The following is a 20,686-nucleotide window of genomic DNA, read 5'->3' as shown; positions in this document are numbered from 1 at the left end:
CGTCACCAAGCATTATATGAAATGTTAAAGAGATTTATTTAAGAAAAAGAATATCAAAACTATTAATAAAATGACAACAAACTCAAAACTATCAACAACTGAATCTAAAAAACAAAAACAAAAACAAACTAAGTATACACCTAGAACAGGAACAAAATCATAGATATGGAGATCATCTGGAGGGTTAACAGCTGGGAGGAGGAATAAGGAGAATCAGGAGTGGGGATGATGGGCGGAAAATGGTGCAGGGGTTAAGAAGCATAATCGGTTGGTACAAAATAGACAGGGGGACATTAAGAATAATATAGAATCCCTGGCTGCTGTGGCTCAGTGGATTGAGCGTCAGCCTGCGAGTCAAGTGTCGCTGGTTCGATTCCCAGTCAGGGCACAGAACTAGGTTGCACATCAGGTCCCCAGTTGGGGGCGCGAGTGAAAGGCAACCACACAGTGAAATAAAAGAATAATATAGAAAAGGGTGAAGCCAAAGAACTTACATGCATAACCCATGGACTTGAACTAAGGGTGAGGGGATTGCTGGAGGGAAGGGGGGTACCAGGCAGAGGTGGGCAAAGGACGAAAAATTGGGACAACTGTAATAGCAGAATCAATAAAATATACTTTAAAAGAAGAAACTGACAGAACTGGACATAAAAAGAAAATATATACAAAGTCTGAACAATATTGTCAAACATCTGACCTAAATGACACTTAAAGAACACCACACCCAACAACTTCAGAATACACTCTAAGTGTACATATATATATATTCACCAAGATAAATCATATGCTGAGCCATAAAACAAGTCTCAATAAGTTTAAAAGGATCAAAATCATATAAAATGTGTTCTCTGACAATAACAGAATTAATCAGTAACAACAAAATATCTAGAAAAACCTCAAATATATGGAAATTAAGCAACATACTTCTAAATAATTCATGGGTCAAAGAAACCACAATGAAAATTGAAATATATCCTGTGAACTAAATAACAATGAAAATGCAACATATCAAAATTTGTAAGATGTAGGTAGAACAGTGCTTAGAGAAAAACTAGAGAGCTTTAAAATCCTTATATTAGAAAAGACTACCTTAATTATCTAAGGTTTCACTTTAAGAAGCCAGAAAAAGAAAGGAAAGTAAATCCAAACTAAGTAAAAGGCAGAAATCAATAATACAGAAAACAGAAAAGAAAACATTAACAAAGCCAAAAGTTGATTCTTTGAAAAGATCAATAAAACTGACAAACTTCTAACTAAATTGATCAGAAAAAAGAGAGAGCAAGAGTCACCCCAAATGAGAACTCCAGATTCAGAGGATTTCAGCAATGAATTCTACCAAACATTCTAGACAGAAACAAATACACCAACCTTACAAAGCTTTGTCAGGAAATGGAGAATGAAGGATCATGGCGGACCTCACTGTATGAAGCCTATATAACCCTAATAGCAAAATTTGACCAAGACGTTACAAAAAAGGAGTATTACACACCAGTATCCCTCATGATTACCGACGTTAAAAGAAAATTGTTTTTAAAGATTTTATTTATTTATTTTTAGAGAGAGGGGAAAGAAGGGAGGGAGAGAAACATCAATGTGTGGTTGCCTCTTGTGCACCCCGTAAATGGGGACCTGGCCCGCAACCCAGGCATGTGTCCTGACTGGGAATCGAACCAGCAACCCCTTGGTTCACAGGCTGGCACTCAATCCACTGAGCCACGTAAAACTTGAACAATGTATTAGGAAATAGGATCCAACAAAATATATATAAAGGGTAATATAATGACTACATGGGGTTTTTCCTAGGAATGCAAGGTTAATTTAATATTTAAAAAATTAATGTAATTCACTATATTAACAGCATAAAGGACAATACTAATACAATCATTCCAATATATATAAAACAAAGTGTTTGACAAAATTCAAAACCAATTCATATGTTTCAAAAAACTAGGAATACTCAGGCTGATAAAGCATATCTGTGAATCAGCTACAACTAATATTTACATATAACGATTAAAGATCTCACTGTTTCCTTGAGACGAGGAACAAGGCAAGAATGCTCGCTTCAGACAAACAACTTGTATGCAGATTACATACAAAACTCAAAAACTCAAAATTAAGAAAATGCAATTTTAAAATGGCAAATGATGTGAACAGACAATTCACAAAAGAAGATATGCAAATAGTCAATAACACGTTAAACAATGTTCAACAGTTTTTGTCATCAAAGGAATGTAAAATAAAACCGGAATCACTCCACATCCATTAGAAAGGCTAAAATTATGAACAAAAAGCAACCCGACCACACCAAGTGCCCTCGAAGGCGTGGAGGCACTGAACTCTCACACATGGCTGACGGGAGTGGGAGGTGGCACGTGCATTCTAGAAAAGCTTCACGGTTTCTTAACATTAAGCAGTCACTCCTAAATATTTACTCAAAAAAAATAAAAACATGCCTTCACAAAGACATAGTCACAATCGAGCATAGTAATTTTATTTGTAATAGCTAAAAACTGGAAAGAATATCGATGTCCACCACCAGGTAAACGCAAAACCAGCTGTGGGGTATTAGTATGTGGAGTACTACTCAGCAACACTAAGGAGCAAACAACCGAAACCACAACAACATACTGCGATTTTGGACGAATCTCAGAACCTTCAGGCCGAGTAATGAAGCAGAAAAAGACACTATGTGCTCTATGGTTCCATTTTTACAGAAGTCTAGAAAGTGCAAACTAACCTACAATGAGTGAGAGCAGATGAGAGGTTACCTGGGGATACTGACGGCAAAAGGGACAGGTTAAAAAGAGCCATGAGGAAACATGTAGGGAGATAAACTGTACACTTTTACGGCAGGCAGTTTATTTCACTTCTTTTGTACCTGAACGAAGTTGGGAAAAAAAGAAACCACAAGTGAGAGCAGCACACAGCATTGTTAACGGCATGGGTACTGCAAGCAGACAGACTGGGTTCGGAGCCGGCTGTGACACTCAGCACGTGGCCTCGGGTGAGTTACCTGACGCTGCTGTGCGTCACGGCTCCCCAGCTACAACGTGGGAATAAATGGTAGTACTTAGCTCAGAGCGCTGCCTGCCATGACAGAGTTAGTGCGCGAAGAGCACTCAGCACGCCACCACAGAGAGTTTGCATTATTGAAACAGACTACTTCGCTTTCCCATAGTTCTTGTTATGCCACTTCGCTTTTAGAAAGCCCTACAGTAGCACTTGTTTTCACTAACCGGGGAAAAAAAGGTAAAGGTGGAAATAGCACCGGTTTCACAGCAAGCTGTCACAGAGGCAGTGCACACCCCTCCCAGGTCCTACTTTCTTTATTAGTGTTAATAGGCTTTAGGTGATAATTGGTATACTTCAGTAGGTTATTTCTGGGTCTGGGAATGCTAAGAAATTTTTCCATACAAATCAACAGTAACTGCTCCTTCCCTTTGAAGCATCTCAGCTTACTGAAGGTGTCACAGGAAATCTCTGCTTTCAGATAACAAGGGAAACCAGCATTTCAAACCAACATTCAGACAAACTTATCGTAATCAAAGATTAGGGAGAAAAACACAAATGCAACATTAGGATTGAGTAAGGGGATATAGTGTCAGATAAAACAGATTTTTGGAGCTCTGAGAAAATCTCAGGAGGGGACTCAGCCGCCAGCCACAGGCCACAAGACTGCTTTGAGTGTCCTCATGACACAGCTGCTAACCTTTCCCTAAGCGAGTAACCCAAGGCCGAGCAAAGAAGACCTCACGATGCCGTCTATGAAAACTACCTCTGAAGTAACATGTTGTCACTTCTACCGCATCTAGTCATCAGAGCTTAGTCAGGCTATACTTCAGAGGAGGGAAATTAGGACCCACCTTTGAAGGGAGGAATATCAAATAATATATGGACATATTTTAAAATTACGAAAGGATATAGCATGACCGAATACTGAAACTGCACAGCCTTGAGCTAGTAGTTCACACAGTATCCAACAGATGTTGACTTTTGCTGTTTCTCTTGAAAACTTCCAATATCGTGTGCATCCCCTGTGAGTCTGCTGTAGCACCTGAGGGTGCCTCAGCAGAACTGGGAACCTGTGCGATTGCCACTGCACAACGCAGCCTCCCAGGCGGTGCTTTAGTGCACAGCTTTCCTGACCAGACTGAGAAAGAGGGAAGGAGAATGCTTTCCGTTACTGGGCATGGACACAGGACACATTCCCGGAAACTGCATGACTCACCATAAACTCTTATGCCAAGGAAGCATAAGATCTTTGCTGGAGAAAGTATGCAAGAAACTCTAGCTTCACAATAGCCATTCCAATAAATTGGAACCTCTCATGGTGTTAGCTGCTATTGCTTAAGTGCTATAGAGAGACTATAAACAAATCATTTTGCCTGAAGCAAGCTGTTTTACCTTACCAAGAAGTAAATACAGGACTCTCCTGGCCTTAACATTTGTTACACTGTGTTGAGCTGACAGCTATATTATTCTCTCTCTTCCCAGATGAGCAATTAGTATATTTATAAACTTACATCTTCATACTTAAAATAATCCATATGAAATAAATGTGTATCTTTTTCTTTATATTTTGAAATAATCTCAGACTTATAGAAAAGTTGTAGCGAGTTCCCATATACCCTTTACCCATCTTCCCCTAATACCAACATCTCATAACCACAGTAAAATTATCAAAATCAGGTCATTAGGACCCATATATTCTATTAACAAATTACAGACCTTTATAAATGTTGCCAATTTTCCCAATAATGTCCTTTTTTTATGGTACAGAATCCAAGTGAAGATTCCACATTGCATTTAGTTGTCATGGCTCCCTACTCTCCTCCAATCTGTAACGTTCCTAAGTCTTTCATGACCTTTGGGCAACACTAGCCAGTTATTGTAGGAATATTCCTCAATTTGAGTTTGTCTGATACTTTCTCTTAATTAGACTGAGGTTATGCATTTCTGGCAAGAATCCTACAGAAGTGTTTGTTCCTTTGTCAGTACATTGTAGCAGGCATAAAACATTTTACATTTTGGGGCAAGGTATGATTTAAGAAAACTTTCATATATCCAAATATGTTTTAAACATGTGCTAAAATTCTTTAATAATTAATAGAATTAAAATTGTGCTTGTTTTGAATTTTAAGAATTATCAATATAATGCTTAAAAAAATCAATCTAAGAATATAAGTTCCATGCAAATAGGAATTTAATTTTGTTTACTGCTGTATCCCTAGCATCTTGAAAAGTGCCTGCCACTCAACATTTGTGACATGAATGGAATAATTCTGAGAAACAAAACACCAATAAATTCATAAAATGATTGTATCACCTCAGTTAGTGTGGAAAAAGTTCAATCATTTAAAACACAGCTTTTATACTATTTATACACTTGTTTGCAAGAATCTATTTCCAATCTACCTCAAACTGCTGGCCAGCCATGCCAGCAGTTCATGCTTCTGGGTACCATGTAACACACAGGCTTCTAGGCAAGTTCAGCTGCTGCAACCCCAGATTTAGGCAGCCACACCCACACCCACCCAGGCAATTCACCAGGACTGCTGGGCAAAACACAATTAAACATGGTCACATATGCTTCTACCTCCTTGGGATCCTCCTCCATGATACATAGTATTTCAAAGATAAATGTTATAAAGAAAAGCTAAGATGCCATCGTTCTACTATTAGCTATCTTAGTAGGTGCCTGATCTACCAAAACCACAAAAAACTTTCCTCTGCAGAGAATCACTCCTGAAAGCAAACCTTGCAGCAGGGATCAAACCGTGCTTCTCATTTCCAACAGGAGTTGAGGCACATTTAAAGGCATTAAAGTTATACTTTCCTAAACTCTAGGAAATCTTCTGATTCACAGTAATGCAACCTGTGGTCAGATAGTCACTGAGTTAAAGTTGTTCTTAAATGTTATGCAATAATAAAAAAGTAAAAATGAAAATTTTAATTTAATGTTTAAATTAGACCTTTTATACAGTCATGTATTTTTTGTGTTCTTACGCAATTTTATTTGTTTGAGGGAGCAGTCAATATTTCATTTTTCCCATTCTTATTCATTAGGGTTGCACTCAGTATTTCACAATTACACGTAAAACCATGCTGTCTGAATTACTTTTTGATAGAATCCATCTGACAGAGGTCAAATGATGAGGTTAAAAAAAAAGGTTATTTTATACCCTAACTGCTTTCTAAAACTGTCATGCCCATTTATAATGTGACTGGCGCTGTCTAAGAGTACCAATTTCAAGATCCCCTCAACTATTTGGATCACCAATTTTTGATGATGCAGATATCAAAAGATGCTAACTTATTCTAAACTTTTTTCTAACAAAGCTGGGTATTTTCTTATTTTATCATCTCTTCTAATCTTTGTAAACTATCTGGTTCATGTAATCAAGATCCTATCATGCATTAGAAGACCTTATGATCTAATGGGTTTTAATGTTATCCATAGTTGCATTATGGGATCAAAGACATATGGCTTCAAAAGACTTAAAATTAAAAAGCTCTGCTCAGAGGTTTCAATCATGTAGACTGGTGCCACTTCAGTAAAGATTGCTTCCCAAGTAGATGTTTTAGTTATGGACATGAATGCATATGCACATGTGCATGCACGTATGTATATCTGGGTTTACAACTCTGAATTAGGGACTTCCGGTTAAACCCTAGAAATGACCATACAGTGAACTGGTTCACTCACAGGAGAGAAGTGTTAGGCATCTGCTCCCCTATATCCTTGAGATAATTGCCTACTTAACCTCTGCAACACTGCTCAAGTGTTAGTTACCTCTGATACCTTCCCTATCAGCCCGAGTTTGTGTCGCTGGACATCAGACATAAAGCAATTATATTATCATATATATAGCCCTGGCCTGAAATGATTTATTATTAGCCCATTTCCTCTAACAGAGTACAAGCTCTCTATGGCAAGGACTGTATTATAATCATCTCAGTGTTCCTAGTACTGCAAATGGAAAACAGTACCTTCTGAATAGTGGACAAAGATAATTCAGAATTTCCAAAGAGCCAATCACTTCTGCAAGCAACTCAGAACTTAATGCCAAGGTATTCTCCTTACCATGTTATAATTCTCATGACTAGTAACAGAAGAATTTAATTTAAAATTTGCTTTTCAAATTTTTATTTTTATTTTATTTAATCCTCACCCAAGGACATGTTTATTGATTTTAGAGAGAAAGGAGGAGGACAACGGGGGGAGAAAGAGAGAGACATTGATGTGAGAGAAACATCAATTGGATGCCTCCCTATATGCACCCTGACCAGGAACTGAACACACAACTCAGGCGTGTGCCCTGACCAGTAATCGAACCCGCAGCCTTTTGATGTACGGGGCAACGCTCCAACCAAGCTCAGCTACATCGGCCAGGGCTAAAATTTGCTTTAAAAAAACCCGGCAGTTTGACAAATACTATCTAAAATGCATTTTTAAAGTCAGCTTTTGAAAATGATGTTTTTAAGTCTACTCACCACCATATTGACCCAAATTCTACACAACATAATGTAAAATAAAACAATGAAGTGCTAACTTTAAACAGCTCAGCCCACCTATTCAAATTCTGAAGAATGAAGCTCATCCTTTGATTTTAAGTAAAGAACATTCCTATTCTTTGGAGTAACTATTCTGAATTCAGTTCTTATAGACCAGAAAAAGTACTTTGGCAGCTATGATTACATTTTAAGCAACTGAACAACAGGACTTTTTCTTGAAATTAAAGGTGTTTTTTCTACAAATGTTCCCATATTAACAGCGTGCTATTATATAAAAAGTTTCCGGACAGACTTAAATTTTATAAGTTATAAAAATACTGTAGCACCAGCAAGGCGGCTAGGTGCGTTGGAGCACCGTCCCACGCACCAAAAGGCTGTGGGTCTGACCCCCAGATGGGGCGGGTATGGAAGGCAACCAATCAAGGTTTCTCTTTCACATCAAGGTTTCTCTTTCTCTCTCTTTCTTTCTCTCCAAAATCAATAAACATATCCTTGGGTGAGAAATAAAAATAAAAAAAAAATACTGTAGATACTCAAATATTAACTAGTTCATGGTCACCACTGATACATAAGAAAAATATTCTACTTTCATTAAACCACAAATATTTCAAAATGACACACCTTAGCTTCCTGCCAAGATTTCCTGTGCTGGCAGGTTTGAGTCCCCAACCAGTCAGAGGCTCACCTGACAGGTCCAGCTCCTGGGTGGAAGACAAATTGGCCAGACTCCAGCTGTCACTGCGGGCTGCCAGGACAAACTTGTGAGCATTGATATGCCTATCTCCAACCTTTATCTTCAGATCACTGATTAAGAAACACATACACAAATATAAAAAGAAAAATGTCATCATAAGTAGGTATAGCTACAATTCACAGCAAATAACAATATAAGTATTGATTGATCAACATGCATCGGCAAAAGACAAAGAAGCAGAGCACATTAATTTTCTATGCTAGCACTGTTAAATGGGATGATTAATATTCATATGAAAAGTAGAAAAGGTTTTATGCAGAATAAGTCAGGACACATCATCAGGGGGACAAAAAGACAGGAAGTGCAAAGCCTGTGGTGACAGCTGAGACTACAGTGCCGCTATGCTAATGCTCAAGCAGGTAAAACAGAAAACCTATCAACAAATCAGCTTTGATAACGCAGTCAGGTATATGAAGCCCAATATCTAGGCTCCTGCTCTCACAAGAAACATTCAGAACTATTCGTGGCCATCTTTTACTCAACCATTTATAAAGATTGAGGTGAGAGAAATCTTTTTTTCAAACATGTTTCCATATTTGTGATACACAATTATATGAAGAGTTTTCCAATTAGTTCTTTATGTTTAACTCTGAAGTGTCAAATGCTAAAGGAGAAAATCATCGAGGCAGTTAACAAAAACCTAAGAATGACCTACTGAGCTGACACAGTATGTGCCATATGGCTATGTTGGCAGCAAACCAAAGTCATTAATTATCATCATCCTACTTATATTTATGCTTTTTTTAAATTTTCAAAACCCCCTTTAAAATAACTTAGGTTGGAAAGCCTTTAGAAACTAAATACACAAAAACTATAACATGAAAAAAAAAAAGAAACTATTACATGAATTAACCAATCCACTTAAAAGGAGACCCAACAAGAACATTGTTTCTATGTAGTGCTTGATAGAGACACATTTTACCCCACAAAAGCACTGTCTAGGATACACTTTGTAATTACGTAAGCATATCAACAATTCTAGTTCTATTAAAGACCAAGCTGCAACTAATTATGTTAGATCAGAAAAGTTATAGGATACTTATTATTTGAAATAATTACAAACTAAGTTGACACAGTAGAATATTATTAATCAATAAAAATGAAAATGAAATTAATATTCTACTTCAAACAGAACATAAAATTGTCTCAAATCATATCCTATGGTAGTTTTAAAAATTTAATAAAAACAGAAAGCTATTTACAATGCACAAATTATTTTTAAACTCTAAATTTATTTATCAAGTACTGAGTTCTAATATCTTAAGTGAATATTCACTGTTCATTATTTCAACCACAAATCTGGCTTTTAGCCACAATTTGTAAAAATCAATGTTTCTATAAAATTCCTACTACTATTCATGTTAGGTCAAAATTTTTTCTCTTTTGTAGACTAACATGCCAAAGGGAAATAAAGATAAGGATTTCACTGACAATTTCTAATATATTTTTTTAAATATTCAAAAATGGAAAATTGGACAAGTCTATGAGGACTCTGTAGAAACAATTAAGAGGCTAGTAGTTATTTTCATTTCATTGTAAGCAATTAAAGAGCATTTCCTTTTAAAATATGGATACTAGGATGTTACTAGAGAGGAAGAATAAGGAGCTTCTTGCTAGAGTTTCCTGATCAAATACTGTTAACAGGAAAAATTATAACCTTAGTTGCTAAAAGAATATATGTAATAAATATCTACATAAACCATCATTTTTAACTATCTTATGGGACTAAAGCCTTCTCTTGAACTTAAGTAAAAACAAATATACCAATTTCTTTACACATTACTAAATTTAAAAATTTTAACTGATGCACAGAAAAATAAGATTTAAATTCTTCAATAAAATGCATGTTTAGCCCTGGATGGTATGGCTCAGTGGACTGAGTGCTGGCTTGCAAACCAAAGGGTCATTGGTTCAATTCCCAGTCAGGGTATCATGCCTGGGTTGAGGGCCAGGTCCCCAGTTGTGGGTGCTCAAGAGGCAACCACACATTGATGTTTCTCTCCCTCTTTTTCTCCTTCCCTTCTCTGCTCTCTGAAAATAAATAAATAAAAATTTAAAAAAATAATAAAATAAAAATGTTTTTTTAAAAAGATGCATGTTTATGGGGAAAAGCATTTTTTTCTATATTAATAAAAGAGTACCTGCTTCAGAAACTATTTTCCAATTTCAGTTACTCCATCCCAGTCCTCTCTGAAGGCTCTGTTCCCCACCTCATATTCAATTGTAGATAACACCGGTATTCAACCTTCTTTAGATAAAGGACCGTGAAGAGAGACCCACTGGAACCATGAGATCATACTATACATAGATAGCTACTAGGTAAAAGGAGGCCAGAATGGGAATCTGCCCAGTCTCATACCCATTATATCCTAGGAAGACTACAGTATAATGAATGCAATTGATTGATAAGTATTTGAAAAAGTAACGGTGATTCTAATGGGGAAGACCCTGGAGAGTGGGAGAAATGTGTTTGTAATAGAAATATGTCAGGCTTCCCCACCTGGGTGGATACAAATGAAGTTTTTATTTGTCTGTAGGAAAAAGAGAAAAATAAAAGAAGGCAATGAACTATATTTTATAAGTGGCTAAATGCATTCAATTTATCCAGTGTGTAATATATATATTTTTTTGTATTAAATTTTTTCCTTCTTTTAGAAATGATTAATATAGTAGATCAGTAGTTCTGGATTTTGATCTATTATTTTAAAAAATACATTTGATTGATTATACTATTATAGCTGTCCCACTTTTCCCCCTTTGCCTCCCTCCACCTGGTAACCCCATTCCACTCCAGCAATCCTCCGCACCTCCTTAGTTCATGTCCACAGGTCATGCATGTAAGTTCTTTGGCTACTCCATTTCCTATACTGTTCTTAACATCCCCCTGTCTATTCTGTACCTACCAATTTGTACTTCTTAATTCCTGCACCTTTTCCCCTTCTCCCCTTCCCGCCCAACTGATAATGCTCCAAATGTCCAGCATATCTATGACTCTGTTCCTGTTCTAGGTGTATACTTAGTTTATTTTTGTTTTTTAGATTTAGTTGTTGATAGTTGTGAGTTTGTTGTCATTTTATTGTTCATAGTTTTGATCTTCTTTTTCTTAAATAAGTTCCTTTAACATTTCATATAATAATGGCTTGGTGGTGATGAACTCCTTTAGCTTTACCTTGTCTGAGAAGCACTTTATCTGCCCTTCCATTCTAAATGATAGCTTTGCTGGATAGAGTAATCTAGGTCGTAGGTCCCTGCTTTTCATGACTTTGAATACTTCTTGCCAGTCCCTTCTTGCCTGCAAAGTTTCTTTTTTAGAAATCATCTGACATTCTTATGGGAACTCCCCAGCAGGTAACTAACTTCTCTCTTGCTGCTTTCAAGATTCTTTTTATCTTTAACCTTTGGCAATTTAATTATAATGTGTCTTGGTGATCCTCTTTGTGTCCATCTTATTTGGGACTGTTTTTCCTTCACCGAATTAGGACGTTTCCTTTCATTATTTTTTCAGATAAGTTTTCAATTTCTTGCTCTTTCTCTTCTCCTTCCAGCACCCCTATGATTCAGATGTTGGTATGTTTGAAGTTGTTCCAGAGGCTCCTTAGCCTATCCTGTTTTTTTGGGATTCTTTTTTCTTCTTGCTATTCTGATTGAATGTTGTTTTTGTTTTTTCCCCTTACATTCCAAATCACTGATTTGATTCGTGGCTTCATCCCCTCCACTATTGGCTCCCTATAAATTTTTCTTTATTTCACTTAGTGTAACCTCCATTTCTGCCTGATCGTTTTTATGCTGTTGAAGTACCCAATGAGTTCCTTAAGCATCCTAATAACCAGTGTTTGGAACTCTGCGTCTGATAGATTGCTTATCTCCATTTTGTTTAGTTCTTTTTCTGGAGTTTTGTTCTGTTCTTTCATTTGGGCCATATTTCCTTGTCTCCTCATTTTGGTAGCCTCCTTGTTTGTTTCTATGTATTAAATAGAGATGCTTTGACTCCATCTTAGCAAGGCCTACTGTAGAAAAGTGCACTGGTAAGTTGGATGGGGTGGAGCCTTAGGTAATCGCCAGGGCGAGGCAACCTGTGTGAACCAGGTTGATGGAGTCTCCTATATGGTGTCACCACTCTGTGGCTCTGTGTGCAGGGATGGCTCAGAAAGGAGGTGATGCTGCTGCCTGGCCTCTGGAGTTTGGGGTTAAGCTGTCCCCCAGCACTTGCCCTGATGCCAGACACTTCAATTTTTCCCTATATCCTAGCTGCTGCCCCAGTGCTGGAGTCCAGAGGGAGTGTACCTGCCTAAGTCCCAAATCCACTGTGGGCTCTTTAAGAGGAAATTTCTGAGACTCTCGCAGTTTCTTCCACTGCCCCAACCACCACTGGTTTTTTACAGTCATGAGTTATGGGGACTTATCTTCCTGGCACTGAAACCCTGGGCTACTGGGTGGTCTGGTGTGAGGCCTGGATCCCTTGTTCCCGAGGTATCCGTCTGGATTTTTATCCACCCCGTATGGGTGTGGGACCGCCCATTCCATGTCTCCGTGTCTCTGTCCCCACTACCCGTCTGTAAGAATGTGACTTCTTTAACTCCCTGGTTATTGGACTTCCATATCATTCAATATTCTGATGATCCTGGGTGATAATTGTTCTATAGTTTAGTTATAATTTTTGCTTTGGTGTGCAAGAAGGCAAGCCAAGTTTGCTTCTATCTTAACCTGAAGTGGATTTTGATCTATTTTAAACGTCACAAGCTACTTTGAAATTTTACTAAGTCTTATCTAGTCCACTCATCCACTTGCTAGTTGCCAAATCTTTCTTTCTATGCACATTCTCACCTGTGTTTCTTGTCCACACCACTGGCATCATCCCAACTCAGTCCTTCACCACATCTGGTCTGAGCTGTTTACAACGACATTACAGCTGCTCCCCAGCTCTCTTCTCTATAATTTCATCTACGTATGTTACCATGTAAATCTTTCTAAAACACTTTGATCACGAGTCCTACAACTCAACTGTTGTAGGACTGTTCCAACACTTTCTAGAGGATCAAGTCCAAATTCCTCACCTTAGCACCCCACTGCAATCCACCCTCCCCTCCCCATCTCCCTACATGGACCTGTACTCTGGAAAGGCCCCTTCACTACATTCTAAAACCTCTGCATATTCCCATGTTTGAGCCTATTTTAGCCACTCCTTCTACTAGTAATATCATTGTCTTTTTTATTAAATCCTACCTAGCCTTTAACATTTACCTCAAAATTCACTTAATTACAACACTTAACAACTGAGTACTTACTATGTGCCAAACACTGTTCTAAGTGCTTAAGACATGTATTTATTAATCCTCACAACAACCCTAAAGTAGAGAGTAATATTATATTCCCATTTTGCAGATTAGGAACCTGAGGCATGTCACATAACTCCAGGTAACATACAAAGTAAATGGCTAGCCAAGCTCCTAACACAGGCTATGTGGTTCCAGAGTGCACTTGCAACCATGATGCTATACGGCCCACTAGCTCCAAGGCTCCTCCCTTGACCATCCCAAGAGAAAGTGGCCTCTCCCCTCTGAATCCCTGGACATGTAAGCGAATTCCTGTTTAGATATACTATCACCATGACTTTCTTGCTCTGTGCCCAAGATAAGCAGGAAACAGACAAATGCTGCCTCAAGGAACTTATATTTAGAAACGAAAGTGTTGCTAAGATCCCCATTAGAGAGAGAGAAATAAACTTGGGAAGAAAGTCAATAAGAGAGCAGAAGTTGCAATGTGGCCTGCGAATAAAGGTAAAGGGCTGGATTCCCCAAACTGGTGTGTCCAGGAGCTCACCTATACTGCTCCTGCTCATAAAGGTCGGCCACGATTGTCAGCAGGCGGCTGATGAAGGACTCGTTGCTGTTATCCTTGCTTGCTTGCGCGGCCAAAAGAGTGCATTTCTTCTCTGTCTCTGCCAATTTCTTCTGCAGCTTGACATATTCTTGTCGGAGAAGCATCAAGTGCTTCTCCAACTTGGCGACCTCCTCTGCAAGGGAAACAAAGAATCAAGTTTACCACGGCAGGTATAAAGCAGACAGCGCTCACTAATCCCTCATTCCACAGACAGGATGGCTACCAAAATGACTAGTCACATGATGTTCCTACTACTTCTTCGTGATACTCCTATAGGACGAAACACGGTTTTGTTTCAATGTGCCACTGGGTCACGGGGCCAAAAAGCTCATTATGGTCCAGGGATTTCTCAGTTTCCCCCAAAAATCAATATTCAGTATGACAATGAACACACATTTGCCCTATAAATCCTTTACCATGAAGCTAGAAGTTTTAAGGAAATCACCTAGGAGGCCTTTTCCTTTTATTCTTACCCAAGGACATGCCCTTTGATTTTAGAGAGAGGGGAAGGGAGGGAGGGAGAAAGGAAAACATCGATTGGTTGCCTCTTGTAAGCACCCCAACCCTGACAGGGAACCAAACCCACAACCTAGGCATGCACCTAACCAGGAATCAAACCCACGACCTCCTGGTTTACAGGACGGTGCTCCAATCCACTGAGCCACGCCGGCCAGGGTGCCTAGGAGGCTTTTCTAAACCACTTGTAGTAGTAGTATGTAACCTTCACATGTCACACGCTGTTCTAAAAGCTTTCTGTGAATTCTCTCATGTAAGCTTCAGGCCAACCACATAAGGTAGGTCCTATTCCTAGCCACATTTTACATGTGAGGACACTGAGATTCAGTATTTGCATGAAGCCCCAAAGCAGGCGAGAGGTGGGGTTAGGAGAAGCCCAGGTATTCTCATTCCGGGACCTGTGATTTCTACCTACTACTCCACACTCTCCAACACCTGCCCTCCTTCAGGAGAGGATCAGGGCAGTCAACAACGGTTCAGATGGCAACAAGTCATATTCCACAGGTGTGCTGAGCAGACTAAAATGGTTGAGAACCACTATATTTGATTCATTAAATTCAAGAGATGTTTACCAAGTGCCTATCAGGTAGGTGCCAGTCACTGCACAATGGTAAGGAAAACCAGAATATCTTTCTTAAAAGCTTTTAGTTACTGGGGAAAAAAAACTTTTATAAAATAACAAAATTGTAACAATCAAATGCAAATCTACAACTCTAATAAGTACTAGAAGGAAAGAACAAAGCTGTAAGAACCTATAATAAAGAAATTTATTGCCAGTTCGATTCCCAGTCAGGGCACATGCCTGGGTTGTGGGTCAGATCCCTAGTTGGGGGCATGAGAAAGGCAACCACACGTTGATGTTTCTCTCCCTTTCTCCCTCACTTCCCCTCTCTCTAAAATAAATTTAAAAAAATTTTTTTAAACAAACATCTCCTTTACCTGGGCTCTAGAGTCTTGTCAGGGAATCATGTAACCATGCAAATTAGTACTTTCGTAAGTCAAGGTCTAACTATGGAACCACAGTGCCACTCTGGACATTCCCTGGGCCTTAACCCAGTCTCCTCTCCCAACCAGCTGGCCTCATTCTGAGCCAACGTCTGGAGAAAACTGAGCTGCTGCCAACAACTTCCACTGTACCAGCAACTACTTCCACCTACTCCACGTGGGCCTTTTCAGAGAAAGTTATCTCCGTCAGGCCCAAGTTTAATCCCTCCACCTATGCTCCAAACCCATCACTCTCCTCTGGTCCTTTGCTTTATCATCGATCATCCCTTCTCCAGCAACTTCAGTCTCTTTCAACTGGGTCCCTCTCATCAGCACATAAACTTGATTAAGTCTAAACAAACACTCAAAACCCTCCTTCCACACCATATCTGACAACGTCTGCCTTCCATCTCTAGGTACCACACACCATTTCCTCACTCACTATTCCCCAGTCATTCCCTCCTTCTGTTCCCACCACTCCCTTAAAACTTCTCTCACCAATGACCTTCTAAGTGCCAAATCCAATAGACACTTGCTAGTAGTTCTCCATCTGATACTGCTGTCCCTCCTTCTTTTCTTCTAGTCTTTCAGCAATCACATGCCACACCCTCTCTCCCTTTCTGGCTGTCTGTCACATGGTTCCCTACATCTCTGCCAACCCTTGACAACTGACATTCTCCAGGGTTCTATCCTTGGCCCTCTTCTCAAATGTATGTTCTCTCAAGGCAGTTCCCCCAGGTATTGGGTCTGTGGTTGAGACCATAATCTAGGGGCTAATGACACATACATCTCTCTAGCTCAGATCTCTCTTCTTACATTCATCTATCCATCTGTTCAACAGACATTTCTCCCTGGTGGCCCACTGGCATCTCTAGTTCACTATGCACAAACAAAACTTCAAGCAAATTTGCTCTCCCCTTGTGTGGTCCCTATCTATACTTATAAATGACACCACCATCTAGCCTAGTTACCTGAAGATGAAATATGGGAATAATCTTAGATGTCTCCCACTACCTCACATGGCCCTGGCCCTCCCCAACTCAAAAACTGACTTTCCCACTTAAACATATCTGGGAATCCTTCCTGTCTTCTGTATTCCCACCTCTACTATGACTTGAATTCAGACCTTCATCCATCATATCTGTTCTCAGTGTGAAAGGATTTATATCTGCATCTCAAAATCTATCACAGGGCCTGACACAGAGGCTCATTAAGTATTTGATCACTTTAGTGGAACAGGTAAAATCCAGTTTTATAAAACAGGATTCCTTTCCTCTCCTAAACTGCATCCCTCCTGCATCTGTTGCCCAATAGCTAATTCTTTACAAACATGGTAACAATCAAAAACTGGTTCAAAAACATAGGAATGGTTAAATAAACTAAGTAATACATGCGTTTGAAATTATTATGTAACTATTAATGCTTTCAAAGAAATAAATATATAATACTAAATATACATATTCAGAGAATATTAACAGAAAAAAGTAGGCTGTGAAACTATATTGTATAATATTATTACAATTATTTACATATTTATAATAAAGTCAAGTCATTTTTAATATAATGAGAACGGTTTGCGTGACATCAATGTAACTTGGCAGCCAGGGAGAGTGGACTGGTATGCGCATAAGTGAACAATGACAACTTCACTGTACCAGTCAAAGAGGGCAGTAGATGCTGCTGAGTGAGCACGTGTACTGTGTGGCTGCTGCATTAAAAAATGAGTGAGTAGATTTTTCTTCTTTGTACAATACCGTCTATAACAAACTCACAAACAAGAGGACCAAAAATAAAATTCATAGTCATAAAGAACCTGGGGGATTACATTGGGGAATTATGAGAACATCTGCCTTCAAGAGTAGAGAGGTTCTGGTTGCTTTATCTAATCCTTAAAATGGAATCGTAAAGGTTTTGTTTCAATCATCTTCTCAGGCAGTCCCTGTAAATTTCTTTGGATTTCAGTTGTACACATATAATTCCAAAATCTACAGCAATAGCCATATAACTAAGTCTTGCTCCAGAATTCCTGGCATAAATTTCCAGCTGCAGCCTGGACACTCACAAAAGACATAAACTACAAAGATTATGATCAGAGGTGAGGTAAGATAAAAAGAAGGGCTTTAGGATAACGTAGGGCTCTTATTCATGAAATCAGAGATGCCCTCTAGCCAGCATCTTTTGTAGGGGGAAACAGATCACAAGTGCACACGTTAGTGGCATTGTGATTGCCACATTTCATAGTATAACAGAAAAGGTTCACATCGCTGAGATGTTATCCTGTGGGGAATATTGTCTCCCTGCAGACAGCAATCAATGTGTCCTTTAAGTATAGAATTCTTAACAGGAAAAGAGTAAAATTACCATTCTGAGCCATAATGAAGAAAAAAGCTACAGCACAGTGCAGGCTGACGGGTACAGGCTCTGGCACTAGCCTGACTAGGATCAGTGGTCCCACCACTTTCTAGTTGTAACACCTTAGGGAAGTGCATTGTAAACATCAAACATGCTAATACATAAAATGACCTTAGAAGAGTATCTGCCTTCCAAGTGGTTATCATTCTAAGAAAGGCAACACAAATTTGTCTTTAAGAGCACATACCCTGGAGCCTCACTTGACTGGGCTGGAATCCCATGTTGTCCATTTACTAGCCGTGTGACCTTGGGTAAACTTCTTACTCCTCTCTGGGCTTCTGTATTTTCATGTGGAAAATGGGAATAATAGTATTTCATAGTGGTTGCTGAGGAGTAATTGAGTTAAGGTAGGTTAAATCATTTAGAAGAGTGTCTGGTTTAAAAATGTACTATTATTACTTCTTTACAAAGTGGCTAGTTTTCAGCTATGGTTTCTTCTTTCTCTCCCTCCAATTTTGCTTTTGAAAAATAAGCCTGAAAATTTAAATAGAACCTTTCACTTCACCAAAAGAGCTATGCTAAGTAACAGCGAAGAATGTCAGCAGTTTGTATGATAATTTTGTCATGTTTCTTTCCAAAGTAATACCCATCTGCCCTTCACCAATGCAGTCTGAGGTCAGACACTTTGATGAGCTGATAGGTCGTTAGTCTTGACTTAACCGAAGATGCTTGGTGGGGGGGGTGGGGGGGAGAATAATAATAATCAGTAAGTCATGGGACAGTCAGAAAAGAAGCCCACAATGATCCTTCTAGGTCAGGAGTTGGCAAGATTTTTCTGTGAAGCAGATAGTAAATATTTTAGGTTCTTTGTGCCTCAGTCTCTGTACCAACTTCTTAACCCTGCCATTGTAATGAAAAGCAATAAATGAATCAGCATGGCTGTTCCCCAACACACAAATTTCACTTATAAACACTGAAAATTGAATTTCATACAATTTTCACATACCATAATATAGTCTTCCTTTGATTTTTCATCAGCCATTTAAAATATGCCCTGCCCAGTGTGGCTCAGTTGGTTGGGCATTGGCCCGCAAAGCAGAATGTCGCAGGTTGATTCCTGGTCCGCAAAGCAGAATGTCGCAGGTTGATTCCTGGGTCAGGGCACATGCCTGGGTTGCCAGTTCGGTCAGGTCCCCACCCCAGTTAGGGCATATACAAGAAGTACAGTAATTGATCCTGTTTCTCTCTCAAGTCAGTGTTTCTCTCCCTCTCTTTCCCCTCCCTTCACTTCTATCTAAAAAATAAATAAAACCTTAAAAATAAACACACACACACACACACACACACACACACACAATATTCTTAGCTCAAGTGCTGTACAAAAACAAGCCTCAGATCAGATTTAGCCAATAGGCCATAGTTTACCATAGGTGATTTTTCAAAGAATTAGTATACCAAAATGATATAAGAGCCAAATGCAAAGAGAAGTAGTTAATCTGTCCCAAATGCCCACAATTCTATATCCTCTTACTTGCCCTTACCAAACCCTGTGCCACTAAATAGAGCCTTTGCATCTTCAAAGCATCCTCCTCTCCAGGCTCATCTCCTTACCCTACAAACATGCTCACAGTAACCCTACCCCAAATAAACTTTCCCACATGGTAACACTCTTGATTGTCTATCATGCTCTTTTCCTTCTCCACCAATTTCGGAATGAAGTCCTTTATACTCACTGCTTTCTTTCTTATCTCCCTAGTCTTTTGAAACTTGGCTTCCACTCTACTAAAAGGGTCTTGTCACAATGATAACATCACCCACTGCAATAACCTTTCCTTATCCTTCAAGGTCCTCAACTGCTCTGCAATGTCAGACTCTTATTCAGCTCATTCTTGAAATTCTTTTGTTTTTGGCTCCCTAACTGTGTACTGTTTCTCCTGTCTTTCTTACAAATAACTTTCATATAGTCTACTCTGACTACCCACTCTCAAGGTTCAGACCAAGAATTGAATTTCTTCTAAACTTCCTTTCTTGGAGGTCTCAAGCATATCCATACTTCACCTCTATGTAGATGGAGCCAAACCTCTTTCAATAGGATAACCTACTGGTACTATAAACTCAGTCCAAAAGCAAACTCTTCTTGTTTCCATTTTAATTGTTATTCAAATTTGAAAGCTCTAGGTTATCCATGTATAGGCTGTGATAATCCACTTACATTAATATAGCAAGTATATGAAAATACCTAGGGATAAGTTTAATAAAAAATATGCAAGACCTGCACACTGGAAGTATAAAATATGGCTGACAAATTGAAGACAACCTAAATATAGTTGGTCCTCCATATCCTTGGGTTTTGCATCCATGCATTCAACTAACCATGGATCAAAAAATATTCAAGGAAAAACAATCCCAGAAAGTTCTAAAAAGCAAAACTTGAATTTACCACGTGCCAAACACTATACTGAATCCACGCAAATGAAGTGCTATGGAGGCAGGCATACCCTGACATGGCCTGTATGAGAATATAGGTTATGTGCAAACACTATGCTTGCCATTTTACATACAGGACTTGAGCATCTGTGGATTTGGGTACCACAGGGGCCCTGGAATTAATCTCCTGTGGATACTGAGGGATGATTACAAATGGAGGGTTACACTATGCTCATGGATTCAAAGGCTCAATAT

At 38.9% G+C, this 20,686-nt stretch overlaps 1 protein-coding gene across 1 annotated transcript in view; it reads right to left on the bottom strand.

Annotated features, from left to right (window-relative positions):
• The window catches only part of ANKFY1 (ankyrin repeat and FYVE domain containing 1), a 74,736-nt gene that overhangs the window by 45,078 nt on the left and 8,972 nt on the right, over window positions 1–20,686 (bottom strand). The window contains exons 2-3 of the mRNA XM_090291021.1: window positions 14,093–14,285; window positions 8,204–8,322 (exon numbers count right to left, since the gene is read on the bottom strand). Of these exons, the coding sequence (XP_090147147.1) occupies window positions 8,204–8,322; window positions 14,093–14,285 (312 nt within the window). The remainder of the gene's footprint in view (window positions 1–8,203; window positions 8,323–14,092; window positions 14,286–20,686) is intronic.

This window comes from Furipterus horrens, unplaced genomic scaffold (assembly GCF_987537825.1).
Source record: "Furipterus horrens unplaced genomic scaffold, mFurHor1.1.pri manual_scaffold_11, whole genome shotgun sequence".
Taxonomy (NCBI): Eukaryota; Metazoa; Chordata; class Mammalia; order Chiroptera; family Furipteridae; genus Furipterus; species Furipterus horrens.
The sequence above is the reverse complement of the archived record's forward strand: the minus strand, read 5'-3'. Positions and strand labels throughout refer to the sequence as shown.